Here is a 25,852-nt window from a genome sequence, read left to right as displayed (position 1 = left end):
GATGCTTCACCTGCACAAATTTTGGGAAGGGAAGGGTCATCCCTAAAGCTGTGGGGGAGAGGGATACTCCAACGGTGGGACTGTCCTCCTGGAGCAGCTCCTCTCCCTGAGTCCCCGTGGGAATCGCTGCTCTGTCGGTCTGCAGCTCGCCCCTTCCCACGTTATCTTGGTGTTAATAAGCAATAGGATTTAAACACCTTTTAGAACAGAGTTCCTGGGGGCACCTTTGTAATATGCATTAGCATTTTGTGAAGCTTTAAAATCCCAACTAATCCTTTCCCTCCAGCAAAAAAAGTACCTCAAACTGGGAGCACCATGATTAGCAAAGACTGCTAAAGATGTGGCTATTAATATCTGCCTGAGCGTTCCCCCTTGGAAAGGGCACTAATGATTGCAGTGAGATGCACTGGAAACTATGCAGAGTGCCAGGTATTTATTATTTAATGCAGAAATGTAGGGCACAGACTAAAGGCCTGCTCAGCCTGCCTGTGATTACTTTTGATCCTGTGGGACACGTCGACGTATGAAAATGGAGGATTTGGAAGTTGTCGTGTAGTACGAAGAGAAGGGTGGTCCCTGCATGGCTCAAACTTCTGCTGCCAAGCTGCAGCATTCCTGCTTTTCTGTCCCAAGCTGCAGCATTCCTGCTTTTCTATCCTAATCCCACGTCTGGGGAGAAACAGAGCATCGCTGCAGTGGGAGTGCTGGAGGTTCATGTTCAGTGTAGTTGACACAGGTGAAAAAACTTAACTAGAAGGGACCATAAAACTGTACTTGGAGTTTTTTCCTCTGTCCCTGGTAAGACATTGTCCAGGATTTCCTGGTGCTGAGTGATAACATGAAATACAGTGAAATTTGTTATTAACACCGGGCCGCAGAGGGGTTATGACAAGTGATTGGAATAAAACCCCTCCTTGCTCGACACTGGCTTTCAGGGGTGTGTTTGGGGTTTAAGTCTTTAATTAGCAGATTAGCTGAGCCCAGAACTGCCGGGGAGTTTGGTACAAAGGGCAGGTTTTGCTCACGACTGAAGCAGTGGCTGGTGGTTGTGATGGGAACAGAGCTGGGGAGCAGGGACAGGGACTGAGGAGCCGTGACTGAGTCACGAGCATTACGCAGTGTCTGGGTTGGAGCAGTGGGGTCTGTCTGTTGTGTGCTCCCCCCCTCTCCTTTTCATGCTTTAACCCAAAAAGCACTTGGAGAGTAATAAACAAGCACAGTGACAGCGAGCTCGGATTCGCCTCGGAAGCAGCTCCTGCACTGATGGATTGGCTGTTGTTTGGGAGCTAATCTGGAATGGCAGGCTGATAACGGAGAAAAATGAGCAAATTTATCAGTGATAGGAAGAATATTTTCTTCCTTGTCTGTTTAAATCAGGATGTTTATCTGATGTGAGTGTGTTTTCAACCTGGGAAGCTGCAGGTGGAAGGGCTGTGTCCCACCTGACTTTGTCCCTACATGGAATCATGGAATCACAGGATGGTTTGGGTTGGAAGGGACCATAAAGACCATCCAGTTCCACCCCCTGCCATGGGCAGGGACACTTTCCACTAGCCCAGGTTGCTCCAAGCCCCATCCAACCTGGCCCTGGACACTTCCAGGGATCCAGGGGCAGCCAGAGCTTCTCTGGGCAACCTGTGCCAGGGCCTCCCCACTCTCACAGGGAAGCATTTTTCCTAAAACCTGCTCTAAATCTGCCCTCCTTCAGCTTAGGGCCAAGTAGCATTAATACATAGTAAAGGCATTTTCCATCTGCTTACAAAATCATCACATTGTCCTTTTTTAGACTGTCTTAGGCAATCTTGGAATGTTTGGAACAGAAGGTGTAGATTCCTGGTGAATGGAAAAGAAGCTGCTCGCTTCTCTTTTGCTGCTCACAGCCACCTCCCTGTTGCCGTGTTTACTCATTTCCTGCTTTTTCCCTTTTCTCATCCCTTTCACTCGGGTCTGAGCTCTCCAGTCAGACTTTTATTACTGCAGGGCTCACTCTGGCAGGTCTGGAGGTACCAATGACACAAATCACAGACACTGAGAGCAGTGAAAAACAACATTTTCAGCGTAGCACAGGCTGCAGGTTCCCACCTGGCACTTTCTTATGGCTACTCCTGCAGCCCTGCATCCCATCTTGGAGCCTGCTCCTGGAAAAGGTGTTTTATTCCCTTTCCACGAGGACACACACGTCATTCCACACTCTCAGCTCCTCTGTGGTGGTGCTGGAGGTGTCAGCCACCAGAATCCTGCCTGGAGGGTTCCTGCTTAATTAGAGCAGCTCGTTAGGGCGGGGTGTTGAGTCAGAGCCTTGATCTGCCCAAGCCAGAGATTAGCCCCTTTCCCCGGGGCGTTTGGACACTTACTGGAATGGTATCTCTGGGGCCTCTCCTGGAGAGGTGCTTATCATTCTGGCACTCTCCAGGCTGTGAGAATTAGGGGCTTTCCCCTCCCCCCCAAACTGGCAGAGTTAGAGACCCATCTGCAACGTGGAATAAGGGGAGGAATCCATCCTGTCTCATCCCCAGCTCCCTTTGGATCTCAGCCTCTCCTGAGTGCCTCCCTTGGCCGGATGCGTGTCCTTGGGCATCGGCTTCCTACGTGGGATGTGGCTGATAATCCCTGGGAGGAACTAATCCTGTCACCAGTGGAGGGAAGGGCTTTGCAAATAAGGCCTGGGAATATCTGTTGGGAACTGGAAGCTCAGTAGGTGAATAAATATTTTTGCCTGAAGATGGAAATAACACGAAGCCCTGAAGACATAACTTGGCTGTTGAGATTGATTCCTTGCTTGGATTGCTCGTCTGGCGAGGGGGTGCACTCAAAATAGTCAGTAGTTAGGGGGTTGTATCTATTAATAGGATAAGGTCTGACCCTGCCTGGTTTTGTTTGGGATTTTTTGGGAATACGGGGAACATTCCTGGTGTTGGCTCATGACTCCCTGCCCACACACAGCTGCTTTCCTGCCCTGAGGGCCCCTGGTAGTCTGCTGGTTTCATGTGCAATGAGTGGATGTGCTACAGCTCAATGTTTGACACCCCTCCAAGAGTCCTGTGGATCCTCAAGACCTGGAGTTCCAGCCCCAAAACACAGAGAAGAGCTCAGTCAGGAGCATGGATGTGATCCTGAACGCTGCTCTGATCCCAGCCTCGGTGCCCAGCCAGCCCTGGAGGATGGCATGGAGTTGGGCAGTGCATCCAGGAGGAGCTGCTGTGGGAGCTCTGAGTGCAGGAGGTGTTGGCTCTCGTGGGCCACGTTGGTGCACACCCATCTCGGGGTGATAAGCTGAGCCTGGGCTGCTCCTGATAAATACACGTTGGATTGATGCTTCCCAGCTCCTCCACGGGAAGCAGCCAGGTCACCCTCTATCCCTGTCTTTAACCACTGAGCCAGAGCCAGCTCTTGGAGAAGAAGTTCCTCCTTTGAGACCCTTTGTGGAGAAGCAAATAAATACCCGATTTCCAAAGAGCTTATGAGTCATGTGTCCCCGCCCTGCTGAACCGGGGCTGCCTCCGGCGGAGCCGTCACGTGAGGGCTCAGCCGTGCCAAGCCTCTGGAAAGCAGAGGGAAAGTGTTCAGCTGCTGCCCTGCCCTCACCTCCCCGGGGTGCCGGGTTTACCTGTGTCTCAGGTGGGATCTGATCTTGCTCAGACCAGGTGGCGGATGAGCCGGTCGGTCCCATCCCGTCGGATTCCGTCTCTGCTCCCCCGTGGAAGAAACGTCTTTATCAGCAGAAGTGTGGAAACCCCAGCAAAGTTCCTCAAACAGGCCCGGGCAGAAGTTGTCTGTGTTGTTGGAAATGGCCCTTCCCTGGGTGACTCAGGTCTCTGCTCTTCTGGAAACCGTTAATCCAGCACTGCCCTGGCCTGGTTTAGTTGCTCATTGAGTTGGGGGTGATTGCAGGGAGGATTTAATCAGTGCAGTCTGGATGGATTTGGGATGGAGTCAGGGACAAGTCTGGACATCTGTATGGGGGTCAGAGCTCTGCTTTTGCCTTTTTTATTAGTACTTGAGTTGCACCACTGGTGTGTGCACAGAGGGGGAACCCCAGCTGCAGACAGGGCAGGGAGTGTGGGAAGTGCTGCAGGAAGGAAGAAATGAAGTTTAGCCCAGGGAGGAGCTTGTCTGACACCAAAACCGAGGGACTGCAAGGCTGAGACTGGGGGTGTTGAGTGCCAGGGATGTGGTACAGCTGGACCAAGCTGGCACCTGCTGGGATGGGGAGCAGGAATCCCACTGGTGGGAGGCACCAAGCTGGTGTGTCCTTGGAGGCTTGGACAGTCCTGCTGCTCCCTGCAGAGCCAGGCAGTTCGTGTTTCAAACTGAAGGCAGAAGGGATTGTAGAGCACAGTGTCTTTAACTCAGTGTTTACTTACTTTCCTCTGCCAAAAAGGTGTTTCCAGCTTTGTGTTTATCTGGCACTGTTAGCATTACACACTTGCCCTGCTTGCATCCCAACCCCACAGTTAAAACACTTTCTAAAGTGCTTTTGGGACCGTGTTTGCACAGGCAGGGAGTTAAAATGCAAATTCAGTTTTGCAAGTCTGTTCTCCTCTCCCTCCCCTCCCATTTTCCCCCAAAGTGCTTGGACGGGACCTTTCAGCACAAACCAAACTGCAGGAGAGCCTGCGAGGTTTACAGGTGGTGATGAACTTGTTTGCACCACGGAGACAAAATGCTAAAATCTCCTTAAAGCCCTCAGCCTTTCATGCTCCTGGTTGCCTGGGGGGAATTAAAGTCCTTTGGATCTTGGAATGAAAGCGCTGCCGTGTATCCGTCCTCTTGCTGCTCCCTAAGAACTCCTTGTGTCCCTGGTCTCATGTTCACACAGTGACTCCTGAACCCTGGTTTGAAGTCCTCTGTGGAAATCCATGGCTACAGTGCAGAATCCTCAACTAGAATCCGGAAATAAGAAAGTTTGTGGTTGTTCAAGAAGCTTTTTTTTTTTATTAATTTATATTTTTCCCATCCTTCCTTAGAGTGTTTCTGGATCCCAGCCACTAGAAAACTTGGGTATTTCTGCTGCAAATACTCCTGAATCCCATCCCACCAAGCCCTGTGGAGCACCAAGACCCGTCAATGGAGTTATTAACACGTAAGCTGCTGGGATATTATGGGAAGAGTGTGATTTTTATGATCTTGACAACATCCCATCAGAAACCAGCCTGTAACTGGGTTGGTGATGGTATGAAATGGTCTCTTTTTTTTCCAAAAGCACGGTGGTGCATCGTGCTTGGAAACATTTTGGAGGAGATTGCTTGCTTGAGGTTTTCTGCTGCATTGTTTTGCTGAAAATGGAATTAAGCTGAGCTGTGTTTACACGAACAGGCCCCGCAGGCAGCCGTGCACTGAGCAGGGGCAGGACTGGTTTCTTTACGAGTATTTTTAATACACTTTGCAAATGGTGTGATTCAAAGGTACCAGTGCCCCACTTGCAGAATTACCTGTAACCACTGACCCACTTTTCTGGAGTTACCGAGGATCACAAATCCTGCTGATCTGGGGAGTAAAACTTCCCAAAGTCTTGGTTTCTCCAGGCTGGTTCTGTTGGGTAAATGAAAACAAGTGGAAGACATTCCACGATGCTGCAGGGTCGAACCACTTGAAAACCCTTGAAAACCATTGCACTCGCTCAGTTCCTTGAGGGAGGCAGGAAAAAAGAGAGGGAAAACGGGAAGGAGAGAGGGATGGATCCTGCCCCGATGGAGCGCGGGGAAGCGTAGGAATCACGGATCAAGGAACCCGTGGCTGCAGCTGGAACACTGCAGGCTGTAACAGAGCCCTTTGTATCCCTGTAGCCTTTGAACTGCACAGCCTTAGACCACAGGGCTTTCATGTTTTGCATTTTTAGAAATGAAACACTTGCAGAAAAGACATGAAAAGGTTCCGTAGATGAGGCGCTGCTGTGCTGGGATCTGGCCGGGGCACGGGGGCATTGATGCCGGGGATGCTGCATCCTTTGTGTGTGAGGAAAGAGGTTAATCTTAACACTGCACCTCTCTGCTGAGAGTTGTTACAGGTAGAGATCTCAGATATTCATCAGAGTCAACTTTACATCAGGGTTAAATATTTTTTTAATAAAATTATGTGTTCTCTGGCATTTAGACTCGTGCAAACCTGTTGTCTTAAGGTTCCCTGAGCTGTAATTCTGGAGGAAGCTGAATTCTGAGATTAAAGCTGTTCAGGTCTAGAGTGGCTTTTGCTCTGTGACTGGCTTTAAATATTTTTTGTTCGGGAGCTTCCAGAGGTGTTTTGTCAAAGGTTCAGTGGTGGGAAAGTGGAAGGTGACCGAAGCAAAAGCAGAAATTAGAGTTGGTTTAATAAAAGCTGTCACCTTGTGAACTGCAAAGCTTTAAACTCAGCTTGCAGTGTTTGCTCAGGTGTGAACCTCCAACCTGCCCGAGTGAGTAACGGGATCTCATTCTCCTCCCTTCTGGGCCAGTCTTCAGCCTGGCCTGGCAGAACACGCTCAGGGAGATGGCCAGGAAGCTGAGGAGCTCCTGCATAAAAAGCAACGGCTGAACCTGGTTCCTGCCCCCTCGGACGGGACGTGCGTGGCCGCGCGCACCCGCCCCGTCCTGAGCTGCAAGAAGCGACGGCTCGTCCGACCCAGCACCATTATGCCCCTCTCCAAAAAGGTCAGTTTGGCTTTTTCTGATATTATTTTCGTTATAAAAGGGGAAAAAAATAACAGGGGGGAAGAGCGGGACAGTGAGGCTTGGAAGCCTGCTGGAGAAATCAAGGAGGAGCTTCATTTGTTGAGAGGTTTTTTCTCTGCTGACCCTGGGGAGGGAAGATGCTGAACTCTTGAGTTTTCTTATCCAAAACCAACCAGCCTGAGGTGAACTCAAGGCCAAGTAGTGTGGCACAGTCTGAGCAGTTAAAAGAAACCCTGTGAAGTCAAGTATCAGGAAACCTGAACTCTGACACAGGAATTAACACAGCCCCAGGAAGTCCCTGCTGCTGCTCACAGAAAAACCACAGTTGTCTGCCCAGGCACAAATGGCATGTCCTGCTTAGGTGATTGTGTTTGCTTCCAGTGCTTAAATTTGGAAGTCACTGAATGCCCTGACTGTTTCTGGTTTTGTTATCTGGATTTTCAAAAATTTATTTTATACTCTTCTCCCTTATGCAGAATTCATTCAGTGGAAATAGAGTTTATTGCCTGTATGAGGAAGGGCTGTGCTTCATACTTTTTAATTTCTCTTAGGAACACCCTAAACTGTCAGTTGGAAGGAATAGAGTGAGAAACTGAGGAAATAAGGACCTTTTTTGTGCATACGGAACCACAAATGGCAAAAATCCACTTACCTTTGAGTCAGAGGGTTTCAAGTCAAACTTTACCACAAGGGTTGGGGGGGGGTTTCACTGTTTTAAAGAGAAGCTCAGAAAGCAGCATTTTTCTGAGCAAAACAGATTCTTGCTCAGCTGAGTCAGCTTTAACTGATCCCTCATTTGCAGTTTTATCTGGGGTGTTTCTGGGAGAGCTCTGCAGTGATTACTGGCAACATCTTCAGTGGCTTGAAGTGTAGGAACTGTCTCAGGGATGATGCTGAATTGTGCCCTTGGTGTCTGAAGAATTGGCCATTGATTCTGTGTTAGATCTTCGTTGTAATCACCAAATACATTTGATAATCAAGGATGGTTCAGGAGAGCAGTTCCAAGGATGGAAGAAGTGCCAGATGTCAGGGGGTTTCTGTGGACTCCTCCAGTTATTCCAGAGAAAGCTGAGTCATGGCTGAGTCCTGCTCCAGAAATACCGTGTTGTCCAGTTGACCACACTCTCCTGTCTGGCACAAAATGGTTGTGGATTGGTGGGACCAGAATAACAACCAGGAGAGACCAAAGTTTCAACAGAGATCATCCATCATCACTTGAAATGTTGAAGTTGGGAGATGTCCTGTAGGAAAGAAAAGTGATTTAAAGGTTGAGTGTGTGTAGCCTGCGTTGGTAACAGTGGCAGGATTACCTCACTCCTGGCACAGCCACCCTGGTTAGAAAGCCCTGTGGGGTTAATTTTTATTATTGTTTTAATTAATTCTCAGCAGTGGTACAACACTGCTGGTTCAGGCTCATTTTGGGATCCATCACAACATCCCCTGGGCAGAGCAGAGGAACTGCTCAGTTACCTCTTCCTGCTCCTCACTGGGCACTGAAGTGGTTGCCTGTTGCATTTGCCCTCAGTGAATTATATTTGATTTATTTTAGATAATTTTTCTTCATTTATGACATGAATGGATTTCCAGCTCTTTCCTTCAAGGTGTCTGTAGCCCTCCCAGTTGAGTGTATTTTGCTGTGGATATTCTCTTCCATCATTCAAGTCATTCATGGAAATGATTTGACTAATTCTGCCTCAGAACAGGTTTCTGCAGGATCCAGTTTGAGCCATTCTCCCATTTTGATGTGGAATTGTGGGTTGTTGTCTCTGCATGGGATTCACATCCAGTTGTGTGTCTGCCTGCAGTGGTTTAATATAAATGAAGTCTGTATAAAGCCTATAAATCTGTGAATTGAGAGCCTGTCCTGGATTAGGGAACAAGGTTGAAAAACACCTTTGTCACTCTGTAGATGTCCCTGTAAGTGTCAGCTCTTGGCATATAATGATGGCTCTGACCCATCTGAACTAAAAATGGTGCTTTTTTCCCGCTCTCTGACAACTGAATTGTGCTGCCTCATGATTTTTATAAATGAGGTTTCAACCTAGATAAAATTAAACACTTTTAGTCAAATTTAGCAGCTGTTAAACTGTCTGTGCTGGTGAGCCGTAGTTTTCAGTTGTGTTTATGCAAAGTGAAATGGTCCTCTCATGAGGCCACACTAAATGCACAGGTTTTATAGAATGCACATTAAAAAAAAGGTGTGTGTGTAATATATACCTTTTAATATAATTTTATATACATACATATAGAGAGAGAGAGACAAGGTAACTTAAAACAAACAAACAAAAAAGCAATGACCTTTGGGATGTTTCTAATGAGCTGTCAAGTGGGAGTGTGTGAAGAGAGCCCTTGGACACGTTGACCTCTGATGTGCTGAGCCTGTTTCTTGTCCCTTTTCCAGGCCCACCGTAACAACCTGGCCCGTTGTAGCTGTGACGTGAACCCCTCCTGTGCCCTGTGTGGCACTCGGAGCTCCACGACTCTGGAAATCCAGTATGATGCCCCTCTGCTGGAGCGCCTCTCCCAGCTGGACTCCTGTATCCATCCTGTCCTGTCATTCCCAGATGGTAAGTGCAGCACCCACGGGTCAAACTGGGGCCTGAGGTGGGTTACAGGGGATGCTTGGAGGTGCTCCAGAGCCTGCTCCTCCATCCTGGCCTTCCAGGGGAGGTGCAGATCCCTTGGCTACAACCAAACTTGGCCATCTGCTGGTATTTTTAGGATTAGAGCATCTGATCTGCTCTGAACATGTGTTTTGGGAATCTGACCTGGAGCCTCACTGGTGGTGGAGGAGCCAGGCAGTGCCTGGGAGTCTGTCCTGGGCTGGGGCCTTTGGTGTTCTAAACCACTTGTGAAATGTTTGCTTCTGCAGAGTTTATTCACCCAGATAAAATGATTTGTGGATTGGTTGGTCACAGGAAATTCTTTTGACCTTGTAAGGAATTGTAAATGGTCTTCCATGGTTCAGAGGGTGCAGAAAGCAGGGATGTTCCCATTAAGACACTCGTCTCCCTGTGTTACAGCATCAGGGTTAATCATCATTAAGAGGAATAATTAACCAGCCCTGAGTGGGGGTATTCACAGGTTTCATGTGCAGGGACTTTTCCCAAGGGAAAAATAGTTTCCAGAGTCTTTTGCTTCCTAAGCTGCCAAATTAAATACAAGCCTGTTCTTTGACCAAAAACTGTTGGCTTGGATGAGATTGGTGTCCATCTGTCATCTTATCCCTCTGATCCCAAAATACAGGACCACGAGGGATAGGAACTGATACTTTTATCAGGAGAGCTGGGCAGTGCATGGATCACAGTGGTTCCTTCCCCTGGGATCAGTTCATGGCTGCCTGAGGTGTAAAACACCTCTGCCAGAGCAGCTCTGGCTGCCCCTGGATCCCTGGAAGTGTCCAAGGCCAGGTTGGAGGGGGCTTGGAGCAACCTGGGCAGGTGGAAGGTGTCCCTGCCCATGGCAGGGGGTGGGACTGGGTGATCTTTAAGGTCCCTCCCAACCCAAACCATTCTGGGATTCTAATCCTGGCAGGAAGGTGTGTGGCCCTGCTTCCCATGGGGATGTCAGATGGTAGGTGCAGGTTAAGTCACTGAGCTAATGTGTGGGTTTGGGGTTTATACTTCAGCTTTTCACAAACTTTGTGTGACATTAGGAAGTGCAGGGAGTGTCTGGGAGCAATTAATCTGGCATCTTTCACTAGCACTATATTTAAACCAGACTAAAATAGTAAATTGGTGCTATTTTTAAAAACTAGATCCCTCCCCTCCCAGAGAAACAGCTCTGCTCAGGAGTGCTCAAGGAACTGAACAAAATCCTGAAGCAGGAATTTATTTCCTGGTTTGACAGCACTTGGGATTCTCTGTCCATAGGGTTAAATCAAATATCCTGGGAAGTGGGGAGAGAACCTGTTGGGTTTTATTGCACCACAGCCACCAGGCAAATCATCTCATCCCGTGTTCTTCCCGTTTTTAGGGTCCCCTGCAGCCAACTCACAGGGTAAAAATCTGTTCTGGCTGCATGAGATTAAAAAAAACTTCGGGTTTAAAACTAATTGCTGTAAAGCTTAAAGCACCTTACACAGAAATACCCATTTCCTGTTGCAAGATTAACTTTGATTATTCACTAATGCTCAGTGCAGTTCTCTAGGGTTGATTTTTGGGGTGGGGGTGCTTTTCTATCCCAAAAAGAGCCAGGTGTGACGTGTTCAGGGGGGGAATTGCCCTGCCTGGTGCTGTCAGTGGGCAGTGAGGTGTCTCCCTGCCCGTGAGCATTAATCCAGGACGGGGTTGGGGCTCCTCTGTGGTGGTTTTGGGGCTGGGTGGGTGTCCAGAGGCTGGGCCAGGATTCCTGGCTCGCTGGAGCCTGGCTGGGAGCTGTGAGCATGTGCTGACTTTCACTTTGAGCCCGGCTCTCCGGGCCCTCCGGTGCCAGCAGCCGGGATCTCCGGAGCAGTTTGCCAAGGGCAAAATTGCCAGGAGGCTGCGGGAGGAAAAAGATCATTTATTCATTTATTCCTCTGGCAGCCAGCGAGGCTTTTAACCCCTGCACTTGTGCTCCGTCAGCGCTTTGTCCCCTTTTGTCCCCTGCCTTGCAGGGTGCTGTGGTGGTGGTTGTTTTTTTTTTCTGGTTCATCTGATTCCTCGCTGGGAATTTTCGGATGATGTAATAACCTTGGTGGGAGGATGAGCGCTGGGCTCAGTGTGGTTGCCATCTGCTGGTCCCCGGGAGCCCTGCACTGCTGCCCGAGGAGGAAGAGGAGGGAGCGATGGTGTCACTTGCTACGCGGTCCCTGCTGCCAGCAGGGCAGTGCCAAAACACCAAATAACTCATTTTCTGCTGACAACTTTCTCTCTTGGCGTGTTTTCTCTCCCTTCAGCCTCTCCCCTCCTTCCACAGATGTGTGGGATGTGAATTTTGAGGAGAAAGCAAAATATTAGCAAAGAGCAGAGGCCATTTTCCCAAAGTCTGACCACTCCAGTGGCTGGCATCATCCCTAAAGGACTGGACCCTTTCTTTTTTTTGGTGCATGTCCCCATAAACCAGCAGTGGTGACCTGAGAGCTGCCACCACTCTGTGACAGCCCTCCTTTAGCAAAGGGTTGGGGTTAAACCATCAAGGTACTTGGAGTGCAGCTGTCTTGGTTTTTTCCAGGGAACCTGGTCCCCACTGATTCCATCCCGTACCCTGCCAGCTCCCTCCATCCTGTTTGCCTACCTGGATCTGCTGGGGCTTTCCAGTCCTTAAAATTAGGAGGGAAATATTGGGAGAGGTTCAGATGTCAGCCAGCAGGGCTTGAGTCTCTGCCACTCGCCCTCTGAGGTGAAAAGGGAAGAGCTTTATTCCTTGTGCCAGGGCCTGGGAAGGTTCATCCCTGCTCAGGCCAGCTTCAAAGTCCCTGTGAAAATGTCACATGAGCTTGAGAGATGTGGGGGAGGGATGTTGGTGCTCCTGATGCTCCTCTTGGTGCTTTTAGCTCCCACTTGTGCGTGTCCTGGTCAGTACTGGGGAGGAGAGGCAGAGGGGTGACCTGTCACACCACAAATCCTGGTGTATACCTCATGGATGTAGATGGAGAAGATAAATTCACATCTCAGTAGTTTTCTTGATAACCCTGAAGGGTTTAAGGCTTTTCCCAACTAGGATTTTGGCTCTTGGGAATATAAAAGGGAGATGGGTCTTAAAAGAGACTTAGGCAGTGGTGTTTGGTGCTCACATCTGGAGTGTGAAGCTCTGAGTGTGAAAAGAAGTGAGGCTGGAGTAGTTTGCTGCTCCAGTTATTGGTTTTTATTCCCTACCTTAGCCTGTCTGCACAAGGAATGCACAGAATAACCTCATCAGTGTTCCCTCTTTTGGCTGAGGTCAGTCAGGTTGTGTGGGATTTGGGAGAAACAAAGCTTGAGGAAGGTGAGCAGGGATAGAGCTTGCTGGGGTTCACAGCAGCACAGCACACTTGTGCTCCTTGGAGGTGGGAGGATCAAACCCTGGATTACTGTGATCCATGAAAGCACAGGAATTCAGGCTCCAAATGCATCAGCTTCCCAGGTAATTAGGTGAGTTTATTCTCGGGTGGCTCCGTGCCCCAGGCAGGGCAGTTACTCCTGCTCTTGGAGCCTCTCAGTTGTGCTCACTCACACAACTTCCCGGGACTGAGGTGCCACATCAGGCAGATTAACATCCTACAGTACCTGGTTGGCTTTTGGCTTGACCTGAAATGGAGGATTTAAGCTGAATTTCTCTCTCCCAGCCCAGATTTGATGTGCTGAGATACCTCAGATTCTTGTAAGTCAGATCTGAGGTAGCAGCACTGAGCGTGGCAGCACATGAGAGACCTCAGGGATGAAGACACATAGTTTTTCTGACAAAGGCTTCCTTCTCCTGCCAGGATATACTTGGGCTGTGAATCCTGTAGAAAAGTCCTTTTCTCAAAGAGCTGCAGATCAGAAATGTTGGGTCCTATTGCAGATCCTTTCTGACCATGAGGAGGTTGTAGGCAACCCTGGGTCTTACAGTCAGTGCCTGTATGTTCACCGGGGCTGTTCTTACTGGGGGGACTGGGAGAGGGTGATGGGACCACAGCTCTTGGTTGCACCTTTAATTTGGATTCCGTGTCCTGTGTCCCCCTGCAGATGTGCCGACGAGCCTGCACTTCCAGAGCATGTTGAAATCTCAGTGGCAGAACAAACCCTACGAGAAAACTAAACCTCCCAAAAAGCTGTCGCTCAAGCACAGAGCCCCCATGCCCACCAGCCTGGCAGACCCTGCCCGCAAGGACCGCCACAAGCTGGTCAACTCCTTCTTCACCGCAGCCAGTAAGTGTTGTCCCTGCCCAGCCTGGTACCCGACGGTCTGGGTGCAGAGAGGAGGAGGAGGAGGACACCCTTCAAATTCCACTCTTGGGGTTGAGGCAGTCCAGGGCTGAAGGTGAAGTGTGTGCAGGCAGTGCAGCTCAGGTTCGTAGGGGCCCTTTCTTGCTTGGTGTGACCCGGGCAGTGCCACAGCTCGCTCAGCCCTCAGCACACCCCTCCAGCACCCCGAGGGTGTGTGGAGCCTGACCTGTCTGGATTCAAGGAGCTGGTAAACTCTACCTGAGCCTCCTGTGCCAACAGAAAGAGAGGTGAAAACAGGCGTTTCATAGCTCTTTCTCTGTTCCCCTCCTCAGAGCGCTCACATCAAAAATCCCAACCAGACAAGGCACACAGGCCGCCTTTAGACGATTTTTCGGCCATGGCCAAGGCCGAGAGAGCGCCAGAGCGCTCTGCCCAGCCTGCTGCCCATGACAAAAAGAGATTGCGAGACTGCTCATCTGAGAGGAGTGAAGGTAGGCCCCCACGGGCAGGTGTCTCGGGGGGAGCTTGGGCTTTGCTGCACACCCAGCCTCTGTGAGGGCACGCACTGCTTTGGGCCGTGTCGCCACCGCAGCGACGCCTCGTGTGCTCTAACTGCTTCTTCCCCAGGGCCTGCCAGCCTGGAAGGTGCTTCTCTCTCCTGCAAAGAGCTCCTCAGCACTGGCCGTTTCTGGTGCACATGGTCCTCTTCTCTCCACCGCAGCCCACCCCCCTGGGTGGGTTTTTGTTCCTGGCTAATGTTGTTCTCCCCTCTCTCCCGCCCTCCCCGTGCAGTGTTGAAGCACCACTCGGACGTCGGCGGCCCGAGCTACCTGTCGGCAGCTGTGACCCCCACCCCTCACAGCCCCATAGCTCGGCAACTGTCCACCTCCTCAGAGGGCTCAGCTCCTGCCAGCTCCACTTCCCAGGGCACCTCCAGCACCGCCGTGAGTATCCACTGCCTTTCCAGAGGGGTTTCTGAGCTCAGCTCCATCACAGGGGCTCGGCCCTTGAGCAGTTCTTAGGCTGGACACTGCTTAGTGCTTCTCTTGCTGTGCTGGACCTGTTGGTTCAGCTGATGGTGGGGTTGCTCTGACATTGGGTCTGCAGGCGTTCCTGGATGGATGTTGGCTGTGCAGAGCCAGTGAGCTGCAATTACAGGTTCACCATCAGCTCAGGAACTGCTGGTGGAATGTTCCTGTTCCCAGCAGTCTCTTGGCTTTGCTCCACGTCCAGGTTCTGGTTTCTGGAGTTGTGTGGGGATGCCAGGAAGAGAAGAACTGAGCAGCAGCAGTGCTGCTGCTGGAAGAGGGAGGCTCCCACTGGGACAAGCTTCCCTGGGCTGTAAGTGGGGTTGGGGTCACAAGTCCATGGTACAACATAATCTACATAATATTTCAATTATACACAAGCTTCAGCAGTTGCTTAACTCAGACCATCTTCTGAGGCACGCTCAGCCTCCCAAAATGCTCAAGGAAATCAGGGTTTGGGACCTTTGTGCAGCTGTGTGGGTGAGCAGGACCCCTCCCATGTGCTCAGGACAGATCAATAGCAGAGCTCCTCCACCAGAGCCTGACCTTCGTTAGGAGAAGCTCTTGATTGAAGGATTGAATTCTGCTGAGCTCACAAGTGTCCCAGTGAAGATTTTAATTCTGTCTGGCCACCCCAGTTGGTAGTTTGGGCCACAGCAGGGACAGTGGAGCAGGACTCCTTGAACCCTGACAGGGAAACCAGGGTGAGTAAGAGGTGTCTGTCCCTGGCAGAGCTAAGGCACCACTTCCAGCTCAGTCCCTTTGTCCCTGCTCCAAGCTTGTTGCCGTGGGGTTCCAGGACCCGGCTGGGTTCCTTCCCTTTGGAATTCAGTTGTTGCATCACCAGCTGTGACACCAGGGAAGCACCAGGGTGTGAGAAGAACCCAGAAGAGCAGCAGTGGTTCAGCTGGAGTGTGCTCAGTGTTCTTGGGACAGCTCTCCTCAGCAGCTCGAGCACATCAAGGAGGCCTTTCCTTGGTTTCACACACCCACCTTGGTCTTCTCTCGCTGCTTTTTTTGCTGCATTTTTACAAGCTCCTTCAGAAATGCAAAATGAAGAGACTCCCATTCCACGGCCGAGTCCTTCAGGAGCATTCCAGGCTCCCTCCAGTGAACCAGATGAGGAGACTTCCCTTCCACAGCCGAGTCCCACAGGAGGATTCCAGGCCCTGGGCTCCAGGCTCTGGGCTCAGGGGCAGAGGTCCCGTGTTCAGGCGTCGCAGGCGGCCGCAGGTTTGCGTGTGCTCCCCAGCTGATGGGTCAGTCCCTGCCCCTGGCAGTGACACACTGGGATTTGGATTCCCTTGCTGCTGTGGCAGTAGCTGCCCACCCACTGCTTCCTCATCCAGCTTCATGCCAGCCCTGGGATTTGGCTGTGGCAGGTTCCCAGCAGTTGGGTTCCCACATGTTCCTACACTGAGAGCCACAGGGATCTGAGGAGTCGGAGGATGTGGTGACTCACAGGTGACTCCTTGAGGAAGAGGGGCCCTTTGCATATCAGGGTGGCCCATGAGGATTCTTGTGACTGAACCATCAGCGCTGCTGTCACAGGTTTTTGAAGGAGCCAAGTGGTGGAAGAGCACCCAACATTCAACCAGGTTTAAACAGATCAATGAGGAGCTTCTTTCTGTCTTGGAACATTTATTCCAGTTGGAAGCACAGTGCAGATGGAGCTGTTGGGCTCCTGGTACAGCTGTCAGGACCAGAGATGAGCTCCTGTCTGATTGCTCTGCTCCTGCTCTGTCACAGGGTCACCTGGGCTGGGCCCAGACCCTGAGCAGGGCAGCCATTCCCAAACATGATGGTCCTTCCTTGATGGTTTCTCACCTTCTGGCAGTAGAGAATTGGATTATATGGGACACTTTTCCTCTTGCAGGGTCAGTTTATCAGCTGGATCAGTGTCCTGACCCACCTGGCTGTGCAGCAACTGGTGCCAGTGTGGGGGTGGTGGCTGGAGCTCGGCAGCCCTGGCTCACCTTTTTTTGGTGCCTGCAGGGACCAAAGCCCTTGTTTGGACTTTCCAAGTGAAGGATTTTGGGATGGGAAGGGGACTTGGAACAAGCAGTAGGTGACCTCCATTCTGATGCAATTTGCTCTTGGTTCTGAAGTGTCCATAGGTTGTACAAGGTCCTTTTTCCAGCAGTGACTCCCAGTGACTTCCATGAATGACTTTCTAACGTGACAAAACCTACATCCCTTTCTCACGTGGTTCTTGTCTTCCCGTTGCAGCAGCCAAGGAGGAGGAGAGGAGAAAGTTCCTTCGATATCAACAACATCGTCATCCCGATGTCCGTGGCTGCGACGACCCGGGTGGAGAAGCTGCAGTACAAAGAGATCCTCACACCCAGGTACTGCCTGATCCCCCTGGGGCTGTGGGGAAGGGCCTTGCTTTACTTATTCCTTGGGAATAAGGGAAAGTTTGGAAAACTGACCATCGATGGAGACTGGCTAAGTTAGGGAATGTTTTGTTAGTGTGTCCCTGAGCATGAGGGTCAGTGGTCTCTCTGTTCAGTTTGAAGTCATCCTGGTTGTCCTCTTGTCCTGCTGCTGAGCCAGAGGTCCTGGAGGTTTCACAGCTCTGCAGGTGCCTGGGCTGGGTTAACCTTGCATTGCAGTCTCTTCCCAACTTCCCTCTTTCTTCCTCCTGGTCCTCCATGCTCTCCCCAGGCCCGATTCAGAGCAGGGAGGGAGGGAACCTGTCGCTGAGCCAGAGGAAGAGGAGGAAATGCTGCAACCTCTGCTCTGCTTCCTCTGCCCTTGGCTTCAGCCGCACTGCAGACCAGCGAGGTCTGGTGCTTAAAACTGAGCCTAAGTGTGATGCTCTTTGTCAGAGGGTTGTGTTTTCCCTTTCCCACGAGCCCGTGGTGGTGGTGGGGGGGGTGTGTGGTGCTGGTTCTGGCTGTGCCCTGATGGTGCCCCTGGTGTTGTTGCAGCTGGCGTGAGGTGGATATCAGCGCTCTGAAGGCCAGCCCTGAGGAGGACAGCGACGAGGTGAGAAGGATTTCATTTCCCAGTTGGTGGTGGCTGAACAGTGTCCCCCGAGGGAGCAGACATGGGGACCTCGGCAGGGAACCAGCTGGTGTTGGTTCCTTTACAGGGAAGGCATGAGAAGCTGGGTTAGCTGGCTGGGTACAGCTGGATCCAAGGTCTGATTGCTGTCAGGAGACCTCTCTGGGCACCAATCTTTTTGTGGAACAGTCTCATGAAGAAATCATGACCAGCCACTATAGCTATTATTAGTCACTATTTTAGTTAAATTGATAATGATATTTCTTTAAACCTCTGTGTGAGCACTTCCATTCTAGGATAAATGGCTTTCCTTTGCTTTTTAGTTCTTAATCTCTTCCTAAGTAGTGCTGACTCAGTTTAACAAGGTGCTCTCACACTCTCTTTAAGGATATGCCTCCCTCCAGGCACTGATCTCTTTTCAGGCACCATCCCTTCTCTGTGGTGACCAGTGACAGGACATGGGGAAACAGATGAAGCTGTGTCAGGGCAGGGTTAGGCTAGATTTTGGGAAGGTTCTTCCCCCAAAGGGTGGTTGGCACTGACCAGGCTCCCCAGGGCAGTGGGCACGGCCCCAAGGCTGCCAGAGCTCCAGGAGGGTTTGGACAACACTCTGAGGGACAGGGTGGGATTGTTGGGGTGTCTGTGCAGGGCAGGAGTTGGACTGGATGGTCCTTGTGGGTCCCTTCCAACTTGGAACATTCTGTGATTCAGTGATAAACGTTTAAACCCTCATTGTAGCTCACACTGGCAAAACTGCACTTAGATTGTTTGATGGCAGAAAGCTCTGACCAAGCCCTGTGCCCTTCCCTTTCCAGGTTGAGGACTTGTCTGATTCGGCCTTCGCGGCCCGGCACGGGAAGTGTGAGGAGATGGAGCGGGCGCGGTGGCTCTGGAGCACGAGCGTCCCCCCGCAGCGCCGGGGCAGCAGGTAGGGCACCATTCCCTCTGGGGGGTGCTCCTGGGGGGCTTTGTTGGATCAGCTGATCCATAAAAACGGTTTAAAGCTTGTGCTGGGGTTGGAAATTTTGGCCCCATCCAGCTCAAGGAGGGGCACAGTCCTGCTGGGCCGGGGGTGAGTTACACCCTGGTTTGGTTGCCGACAGCTCCTGCACCAGCTGTCAGGATTCTGCTTTCTCAAGCACTTTGCTCCAGAAGTGTGGGAGCTGCTGTGCCAGCTTGGGAGTCCAGAGGAGAGCACAAGGGCTGCGGTGGGCATCGTTCCAGAGCAGGGAGCAGGGGCTGTGCTCACCCTGCCCCATTTACACACACCTTAAGTTCCCCTGGTCGTGGGACACTCGATTCCCTCTCCACAGTGTCTTTGTGAGTTTCTAAAACCTCCCATGGATCTCATCAGAAACCTGCACTAGAAGAGATTGGCTTTTCTCCATCCCATTTTCAGTGGTTTGGTTGGTTGGTACCGCTCTGTCCTGGGGCAGAAGTGCTGCTGATTCCCAGCTGGGTGTGACTGCACTGCCTCAGCCCCGCGGGGGTTTTGGTTCCTCTCGGTCATTGGGGTTTCTGCAGGAACTTCTGCAGGTGCCAGGGTGGCCTCTGTCAGACCCCACTGGTGCTGCTGCTGCCCCGTTTCCTCTGCCATTCCAGCTGCGATTCCCGGTGCTCCTGGAGTGGGTGGGATGTTTTGGTGTTTCTTTGCAAACTTCTTCAGCCCGTGTCTTACATCTGATAGCGCTTCCCCATGGCTTTGTTCCTCTGGAGACCCTTTTTGTGAGGAAGGATGTTGGTAGGTGTCACGTTGAGTTCTGGCTTGCTCACTGCGGTGGATTGAAGCTTCAGCTCGTAGCTTTAGGAATGCTGGGGGGAAAGGACTTGCAGAGGTCTCTGGTCCAGCAGGAAATCATGTTGGCCGTGGCTTTGGCCATGGGATGAACACTTCCAAGGAGGGAGATTCCCCCAGAGCTGGGGCCAGTATTCCCACTGTAGCTTCCCAGCAGGGAGAGAGGGGGACGAGAGCAAACCTGGGATGTGGTTTGCTGTGTCTGGCTGAGTCTGGCTGAGTTCAGCTTGGTGTCATCACATCCTGAGCTCCACCTTGGCAGGGTCCCTGCTCAGGTCCCATCCTGGAGTTGCTGGTTGTTCTCTGCAGTTGCTTTAGTCCTTCTTTAGAAATCTTTGGAGCCTCTCAAGGCCTGGCAACTTCTTGTTGCTGTGGTTGAGCCTGTACCTTGCTCCTTGCCTATGGAGCACCTGGGCCAGGAAAGGCCAGTAATCACTGGGGTAAACTCACTTAGTCTCCCTTAAATGTCCCTCTCTCTGTGACCTTCTCCAGCAGATCTGTTTGGCCTCCTGTGCTCCTCCTGCCTCGTGGACATCACAGATTGGTTTGGGTTTTTTTGTGCAGCAGCTTTTAAGTTCCATCAATTCAGCACAACTGGGTCTGGCTTGGTGCAGTGCAGCTCTTTAATTAGCCTAATTTGGTCTGTGCTTGTATGTTCTGATGGACATTCTGGCCAAGATCTGGAGTCTGATCCTTGGTGGTCCTCAGTGCCCTCTTGCCTTTGTAGTTCATCTTGGATGTGGGACTCAGTTACGTTTCTGTGTTTGCAGCCTGTGGGTTTTTATCTGGAAATCTGTGTCGGGGCTCAAACTTTGTTAATTCTTGGTTAAAATCTGAAATCTTGGGGTTTCACTGTGCTCCTCCTACCCCCAGCTGCTGAATCGCTGCGTTTCCAGCGTTGCTGATTCCCCACACTCGGTCCCTGAGCTGCTGCCGGGGGTCACGTGGTTGTGTGGAGATGGGAAATACTTGGAAAAACCAATTTTGAAGTGTCTTAATTTCATAGGGAGCTTCTCATCGTGGTGTATATGCAGCACTGGGAGTGTAGAAGGCGTGTGGGACACGGGACCTCAGGAGAGCACATCAGTGGTGCAAAGCTGCACCAGGACGGAGCTGGGCCTGGATGGGTTTGACCCCTGGGCTGTAGCATTCCCTGCTCCTGGGCTGCATCCCTGGGCTGTTCCCAGTGGGGTGGAAGGGATCATGGGGCGGCAGTGGGGGAGCACAGCTGTGCCTGGGTCAGGCTCTCATCCCTGCTCCTGTCTCAGGTCCTACAGATCCACGGACGGACGGACAACCCCCCAGCTGGGGAACCCCTCGACTCCCCAGCCGGCTTCCCCCGAGGTGGGCAGCTACCACCCCCACTTGGAGCTGTCCCACAGCCACTCACCACGCAGCCCCATCAGCCCTGAACTGCTCTGTGCCCCCCTGACCCCCCTCTCCCGGGACTCCCTGCGGCTCCTGTCCAGCGAGGACACGCGTTGCTCCACGCCCGAGGCCGGCCTGGACGAGCAGGTGGGTTCTGGCTCTGCCCAGGGCAGGGGCAGCCTCAGGACTGAACCCAGTGCTGGGATGTGGCCGTGGGGAGGCAGCTTGGAAAACCTGCCCGTGGGAAATGCCGTGGGAATGCTGGGCCGGGTGGGATGCAGAGTGTGGGGTTGGTCGGCAGGGAGGCTTTTCCAGCAGCTGGCTCTGTTTGGAGCTGCCGTGTCCTCCCGTGTCAGAAGCTTCCCAGGTGCTGTTCCCGGGGCTGGGACACGGCACCAGGGAGCTGCTGCTCCCCGGAATCACTCCAGGAGCACGGGCACCAAAGCTTTTCCAGCGGATTCCCCAATGCCTCGGTTCTCTCCCCTGCAGGCCGTGCAGCCCTGGGAGCGACGGACCTTCCCGCTCTCCTACGACCCCCGGACAGAGTGCGAGGACCAATCCGACCCCCAGGACCGGTTGTCGCGCTGCACCCGCCGCACGTCGGGCAGCAAATCCTCCCGGGAATCCGATAGCACTTCGGCTTCGCCCAGCCTGGCCAGCCTCAAGAGCCGAACCCCGCTGGCCCCCCCTCCCTCCTCCTCCTCCTCTTCCTCCTCCTCCTCTTCCTCCTCCTCCTCCTCCTCCTCCTCCTCCTCCTCCTGCTCCGCAGTCCTGCGGCCAGCGCACAGATAGAGACACACGGGGAGACATGAGCAAACCAACACACAGAACTAACTCTTGGCATTAAAGCTTCCAAAATCTGCGTTTGATATTCAAACATCCTGCCGGGAATTTTCACAGTTTTTAGTGAATTTAAGGAGTTTAGAAACTGTTTTTTGTTTTCTTTTTTTTTTGTTTTGTTTTTCTCTTATTTCTTTTTTTTTTTTCTTTCCTTTTTTTTTTTTTTCCTTCTCCATGTTTCCTCGTCACATGAATGAGCCCCCAGATTCCTCCCAGCGGAGTGAAGCCTCGGGAGGGGAGCAGCCCACCAGACCCCCTCCCCTTCCCTCCCCCCCTTAGGTGTATAAAACTAGAGCACAGGATTTAGCTGACTAGCAGATTTCGGGGATAGTTTTTCCCAACAAAAGGGTGTTGTTTTCTCTTAACCTGCTCCTCCCTCCCACCCCCCTCCCTGAAAGGTTTTAGTGGAGTGAAATTAGTGGTGAAAAGTGATGTCTTGGGATTGCAACCTTCACTGTCTGGCTGTGCCCGCCTGCACTTCCACCCTCCCGCGTTTCCCTCCCCCAGGTTATAGTTCCAGGTATCCCAAGGGGGGAATTCTGCCCCTCCCTGATCCCCCCTCTGCCCCCGGGGCCGCCTCCCCCTTCCTTCTCCCCAGGTTTGGAGCAGCCCTTGCTGTGCCCGGTGGGGGGGAAAGGAGGGACCTCGCGGCTGCTCCAGCTCTGCATGGAAAGAGTGGGATTTGGGAAGCAGTTTGTGTCCACCTGGTGTGTTTTGAGGGCAGGGAGGGGAAGATTCCTCGATGCTTTGAGCAGGAGCAGAATTCCCGGGGCGCTTGGATGCTGTTTGGGGATGAGGCCGATCCAGCTGGAACCGCGGGGCTGCGGCCGGGGTTGGGAGGGGATGAGGCAGGGATGAGGCAGGATGAGGCAGGGACGAGGCAGGGAGGAGCCGCCGGGAGCGCGGGATGAGGGATGAGGCAGGGCCGGGGTGGTTCCCGCAGGGGGGAGAGCGGAGAGGGAAGGGCAGGAGGCGGCTCCGGGGGGTCGGGGGGTCACCACAGCTTCGCTCCACTCCCGCCCGGCCCCGGCTCAGGGGTCGGTTCCGTTTCATTCCCGGGGGGTCCGGGGGGTCCCCTCTGACAGTGTTGGAGTTTGAACCCGAGTTCGCTGTCCCGCCCGGTTCCGCACCCGCAGTGACTCCCCACACACCGTCCCCATCTGTAACGCTCTCCCATCCCGACGGTGTGGCTTCTGGTCCCTGTCCTGTTGCTATAGCATTGTGCCTGTCTTATGTATAATCACATCACCAAAAAAAAAAAAAACCAAAAAAAAAAAAAAAGACAAAAAAAAAAAACGGGAAAAAAATTACAAAGGACTTTTTTTTTTTTTTTTTTCCATTTTGTAATCGTAAAGAAATAGTCGCTGAACTGCTTCATGGTCGGGGTTTTCACAATTTTCAACATTATCTCGTGGTTTTGGTTCTGTTCTAGTTTAAAAGGATCCGTCATCGTTTCTTTAAAACAAACAAACAAACAAACCCAACAAACAACGGCGCTACCATATCCCTCTGCAGAAGTGCTTTTCTATTTATAAGGTTGAAAATTCTGAATAACCCTTTTAGCATTATAAAAACCACACACACACACACAAAAAAAAAAACCAACCCACCTTGTATTTTGTAAATATTTTCTTTTCCTGCTTTGAGCTGTGTAATGTCCTTGTTATATAGAAATGCTTTTCTTCCGAGAAGCTGATCTTTGTTAATGTCTTGATTCTGTTGGCAAAGCACAAATGTGCTTATAAAAAAAAAAAAAGAAGAAAAGATTAAAAAAAAAATTAAAACGGAATATTCCATGTGATGAGTGTGCAGTACCAGGCTGGGATGGGGAAGGGGCCCTTCGGCGCCCTCAGATCAGCCCCTTCCCTCCCACGCCACATTTCAGTGGCCTCTTTTTCCCTCTGTGAAATGGTTATTTCCCAACCATTGCTCTCAGTGAGAGGAGGAATTGTCTGGATTTGGGCTTTGCTCTGGGGCAGGTGATGGAGCAGGACCAGGGCTCAGTGGTGCTTCCCTGGGACCGAGCTCTGCTTCCCATTGCTCCGTCCAAACACCCAGGCTGGGGTTTAATTTTCGTTTTTGGGGTTAACTCAGTGCTGCTGGTTCACACCCAGGGACTGTTGGTGGGGAGTATTTGCCCCCTGTGGTGGGATTGGTGTGAGTTCAGTGTTTGCAGGAGGTGAGTGGGGGGAGGCAACTTCATGGGTGCTCCTATAGTCCCAAAATAAGGGAATTATACTCTGTGCCTCGTTATTCCCACAGATGGGAAACGGGAAGGTGCCATTTGATTGTTAGCCAGGAGATCAAAGTATGGGCATCGCCAGGTTCAGTACAAGGCATTAACAGGGCAGGAAGAATCCAATTGGAAAAGCAAACATTGGCAGGAGCAGCTGTGCCAAGGCTGGAAAGTTCTCCCACCTGCAGGCGAGTCCTGAGGAAGCTGCAGAGTGAAGAAGGGACCTTGTGGTGGCTCCTGGACTGCAAGTGGTTGATTGGGCACGGTGGAATTTGGTCAAAGATCCTGGAGGTCTTTTCCAGCCTTAATGATTCTGTGATTCTATGAAAGCTGCAGCCCTGAGGGGCTGGATGGGGCTGGAGTTGGGGAATGTGGCGCTGCCAGGACCCAAAGCAGCCCCTGGCTGTGGGGGCAGAGCAGGGTTTGGTCTTGTTCCACCATCTGAGAATGTCCTGTCCACGGTCAGGGACCAAAAATAACACAACACTTGGGCTTCCTGGCTGCTGGGGCTCTGCCCTGCCCACCAGACACCCCCTCCACTTCCTGCACCCCCCGTGCCCCAGGGACAGGGGTGGGAACTGGTACTTCAAAAGTGAAAACTAGTCCCTGCCTATCCCTGCTGCTCCCCACCAGCTGATCCCCCGGCCCCGAGGGATCAACCCACGAGGAGGGACCCCCCCCCCTCCCCCTGTCCCTGCTCCCCCACGGAAAAGAGGAGCCGGTTGTCGTTATCGTAGTAATGACTTTATTTCCAAATTCACTTTTACGGCAACAGTGTAAACCAGTTGTTAAACACACGATACACTATGGACACCCACAGACAGAAGCTAAGCTAGAATGATACACTGAGATCAAACCTTCCCTCCCTGCCCCGGCGCAGCGCGGGGGCAACGGAGCTGCCAACGCCACACAGGCTGGCACCGACCTTCGCTGACAACCAGATCCTTTTTGGAGTGCAGAAATAGGTTTGTTTTTTTTTTTATTTTTTTTAATCAGTGCCGGTTTTAACCCTTTTCAGACCAAGATGTGTGTGGAGTAAAGGAAAAGCTGGGGGTCAGGCTGCTCACGGGGACCCTCAGGCCTGGGTCTGAACGCAGGGTCAGGGCTGGGGACGTGGCTCGGGTTGGTGGAGGGGACAGCGGGCGACGAGGTGGATGGAAAGGGCTGTCCTGGGACTCCCCCAGCCCCCGGGAGGGGACGGCAGGCGGGGCTGAGGACACTCGCAGCGGGAAGGGGCTGCTCACTGGAGCTCGGACCACGCGAAGGACGTCCCTGTCCCTCGGGGGCTGCACACAGGGGCTGGGGTGGCACAGGGCAGGGGCAGGGTGGGCCAGCTCAGCTACACCGTCCTGCAGCCCAAAAGGGATAAAGGGGGTGATGCTTTCGGGGTTCTCCCACTTGCTCGTTTTACAGAGGACAAAAACCGCGGCGGCTCCTACAGCGCTACAGAGTCGGGGACAGAGCACGGCTACAATCATGGAGTCAACTGAACGGAGAGAGACGAGCTGGACGTGCTGGTGCTGCCGGACCAGCCTCTCCCCAGCAGTAAAGCAGCTCCTGGGGCTGCAGAGAGGAGGGTTGAACCCCCCAACAGCCATCCCCAAGCCCCAGCCAGGCATCCAGCGGCCCCCCGAGGCACAGGGCGCACGAAGGCGGGTCTGCAGCTCCTGCAGGGTGGGAGTGAGTCCTGTCCTGGGAGGAATCGCTGCTCTGCCCGGGAACAGCTGCTCTGGCAGCCTCGGTGGCACCCAGCCACCTCCCCAAGGACAACCAGGGCCCCACGCCCCAGCACGACCCTCTGCCAGCCCCATCAGACCAGGATTCCAGCCCTTGCTGGGAAAGCAGGGCTTTCCCTGCAGCACAGCCCTTGGGGTGCACGGCCTGGGGCCCAGGCGGTGCCCCCTCTGCCCTCACCTCTGCCAGCTGTGCCCCGGAGCTCGGCTGGTGCCTCTGGGGGACACAGGGTGGGAGGACACACACAGAGCTGCACTGGTGGCATCTCAGCCTCTTTGGTTGTAGAGGGAAGGGGCAGTCGGGGACGGCCACAGGACCCCCTCGTGCTCCCCAGGGAGCCACAGGAACAAAAGTAGCAAAAGAAA

At 52.4% G+C, this 25,852-nt stretch overlaps 1 protein-coding gene across 4 annotated transcripts in view; it reads left to right on the top strand.

The window, feature by feature from the left end:
• Positions 1-22,997, top strand: part of KANSL1 (KAT8 regulatory NSL complex subunit 1) — a 102,375-nt gene extending 79,378 nt beyond the window's left edge. For 3 of the 4 annotated variants that reach the window (XM_051768688.1, XM_051768687.1, XM_051768686.1), the window contains 11 exons: positions 4,968-5,083; positions 6,431-6,626; positions 9,049-9,214; positions 13,277-13,459; positions 13,810-13,968; positions 14,270-14,421; positions 16,735-16,853; positions 17,439-17,496; positions 18,330-18,442; positions 20,578-20,824; positions 21,167-22,997. In XM_051768688.1, the coding sequence (XP_051624648.1) occupies positions 4,968-5,083; positions 6,431-6,626; positions 9,049-9,214; positions 13,277-13,459; positions 13,810-13,968; positions 14,270-14,421; positions 16,735-16,853; positions 17,439-17,496; positions 18,330-18,442; positions 20,578-20,824; positions 21,167-21,469 (1,812 nt within the window). In that variant the 3' untranslated portion in view covers positions 21,470-22,997. The remainder of the gene's footprint in view (positions 1-4,967; positions 5,084-6,430; positions 6,627-9,048; positions 9,215-13,276; positions 13,460-13,809; positions 13,969-14,269; positions 14,422-16,734; positions 16,854-17,438; positions 17,497-18,329; positions 18,443-20,577; positions 20,825-21,166) is intronic. The other variant, XM_051768689.1, reaches the window with a different exon arrangement.
• The last annotated feature ends 2,855 nt before the right edge of the window (positions 22,998-25,852 follow it).

This window comes from Manacus candei, unplaced genomic scaffold, assembly GCF_025592945.1.
Source record: "Manacus candei isolate 608988 ecotype Guabito, Panama unplaced genomic scaffold, ASM2559294v1 h1tg000096l, whole genome shotgun sequence".
Lineage (NCBI taxonomy): Eukaryota > Metazoa > Chordata > Aves > Passeriformes > Pipridae > Manacus > Manacus candei.
The sequence above is the reverse complement of the archived record's forward strand: the minus strand, read 5'-3'. Positions and strand labels throughout refer to the sequence as shown.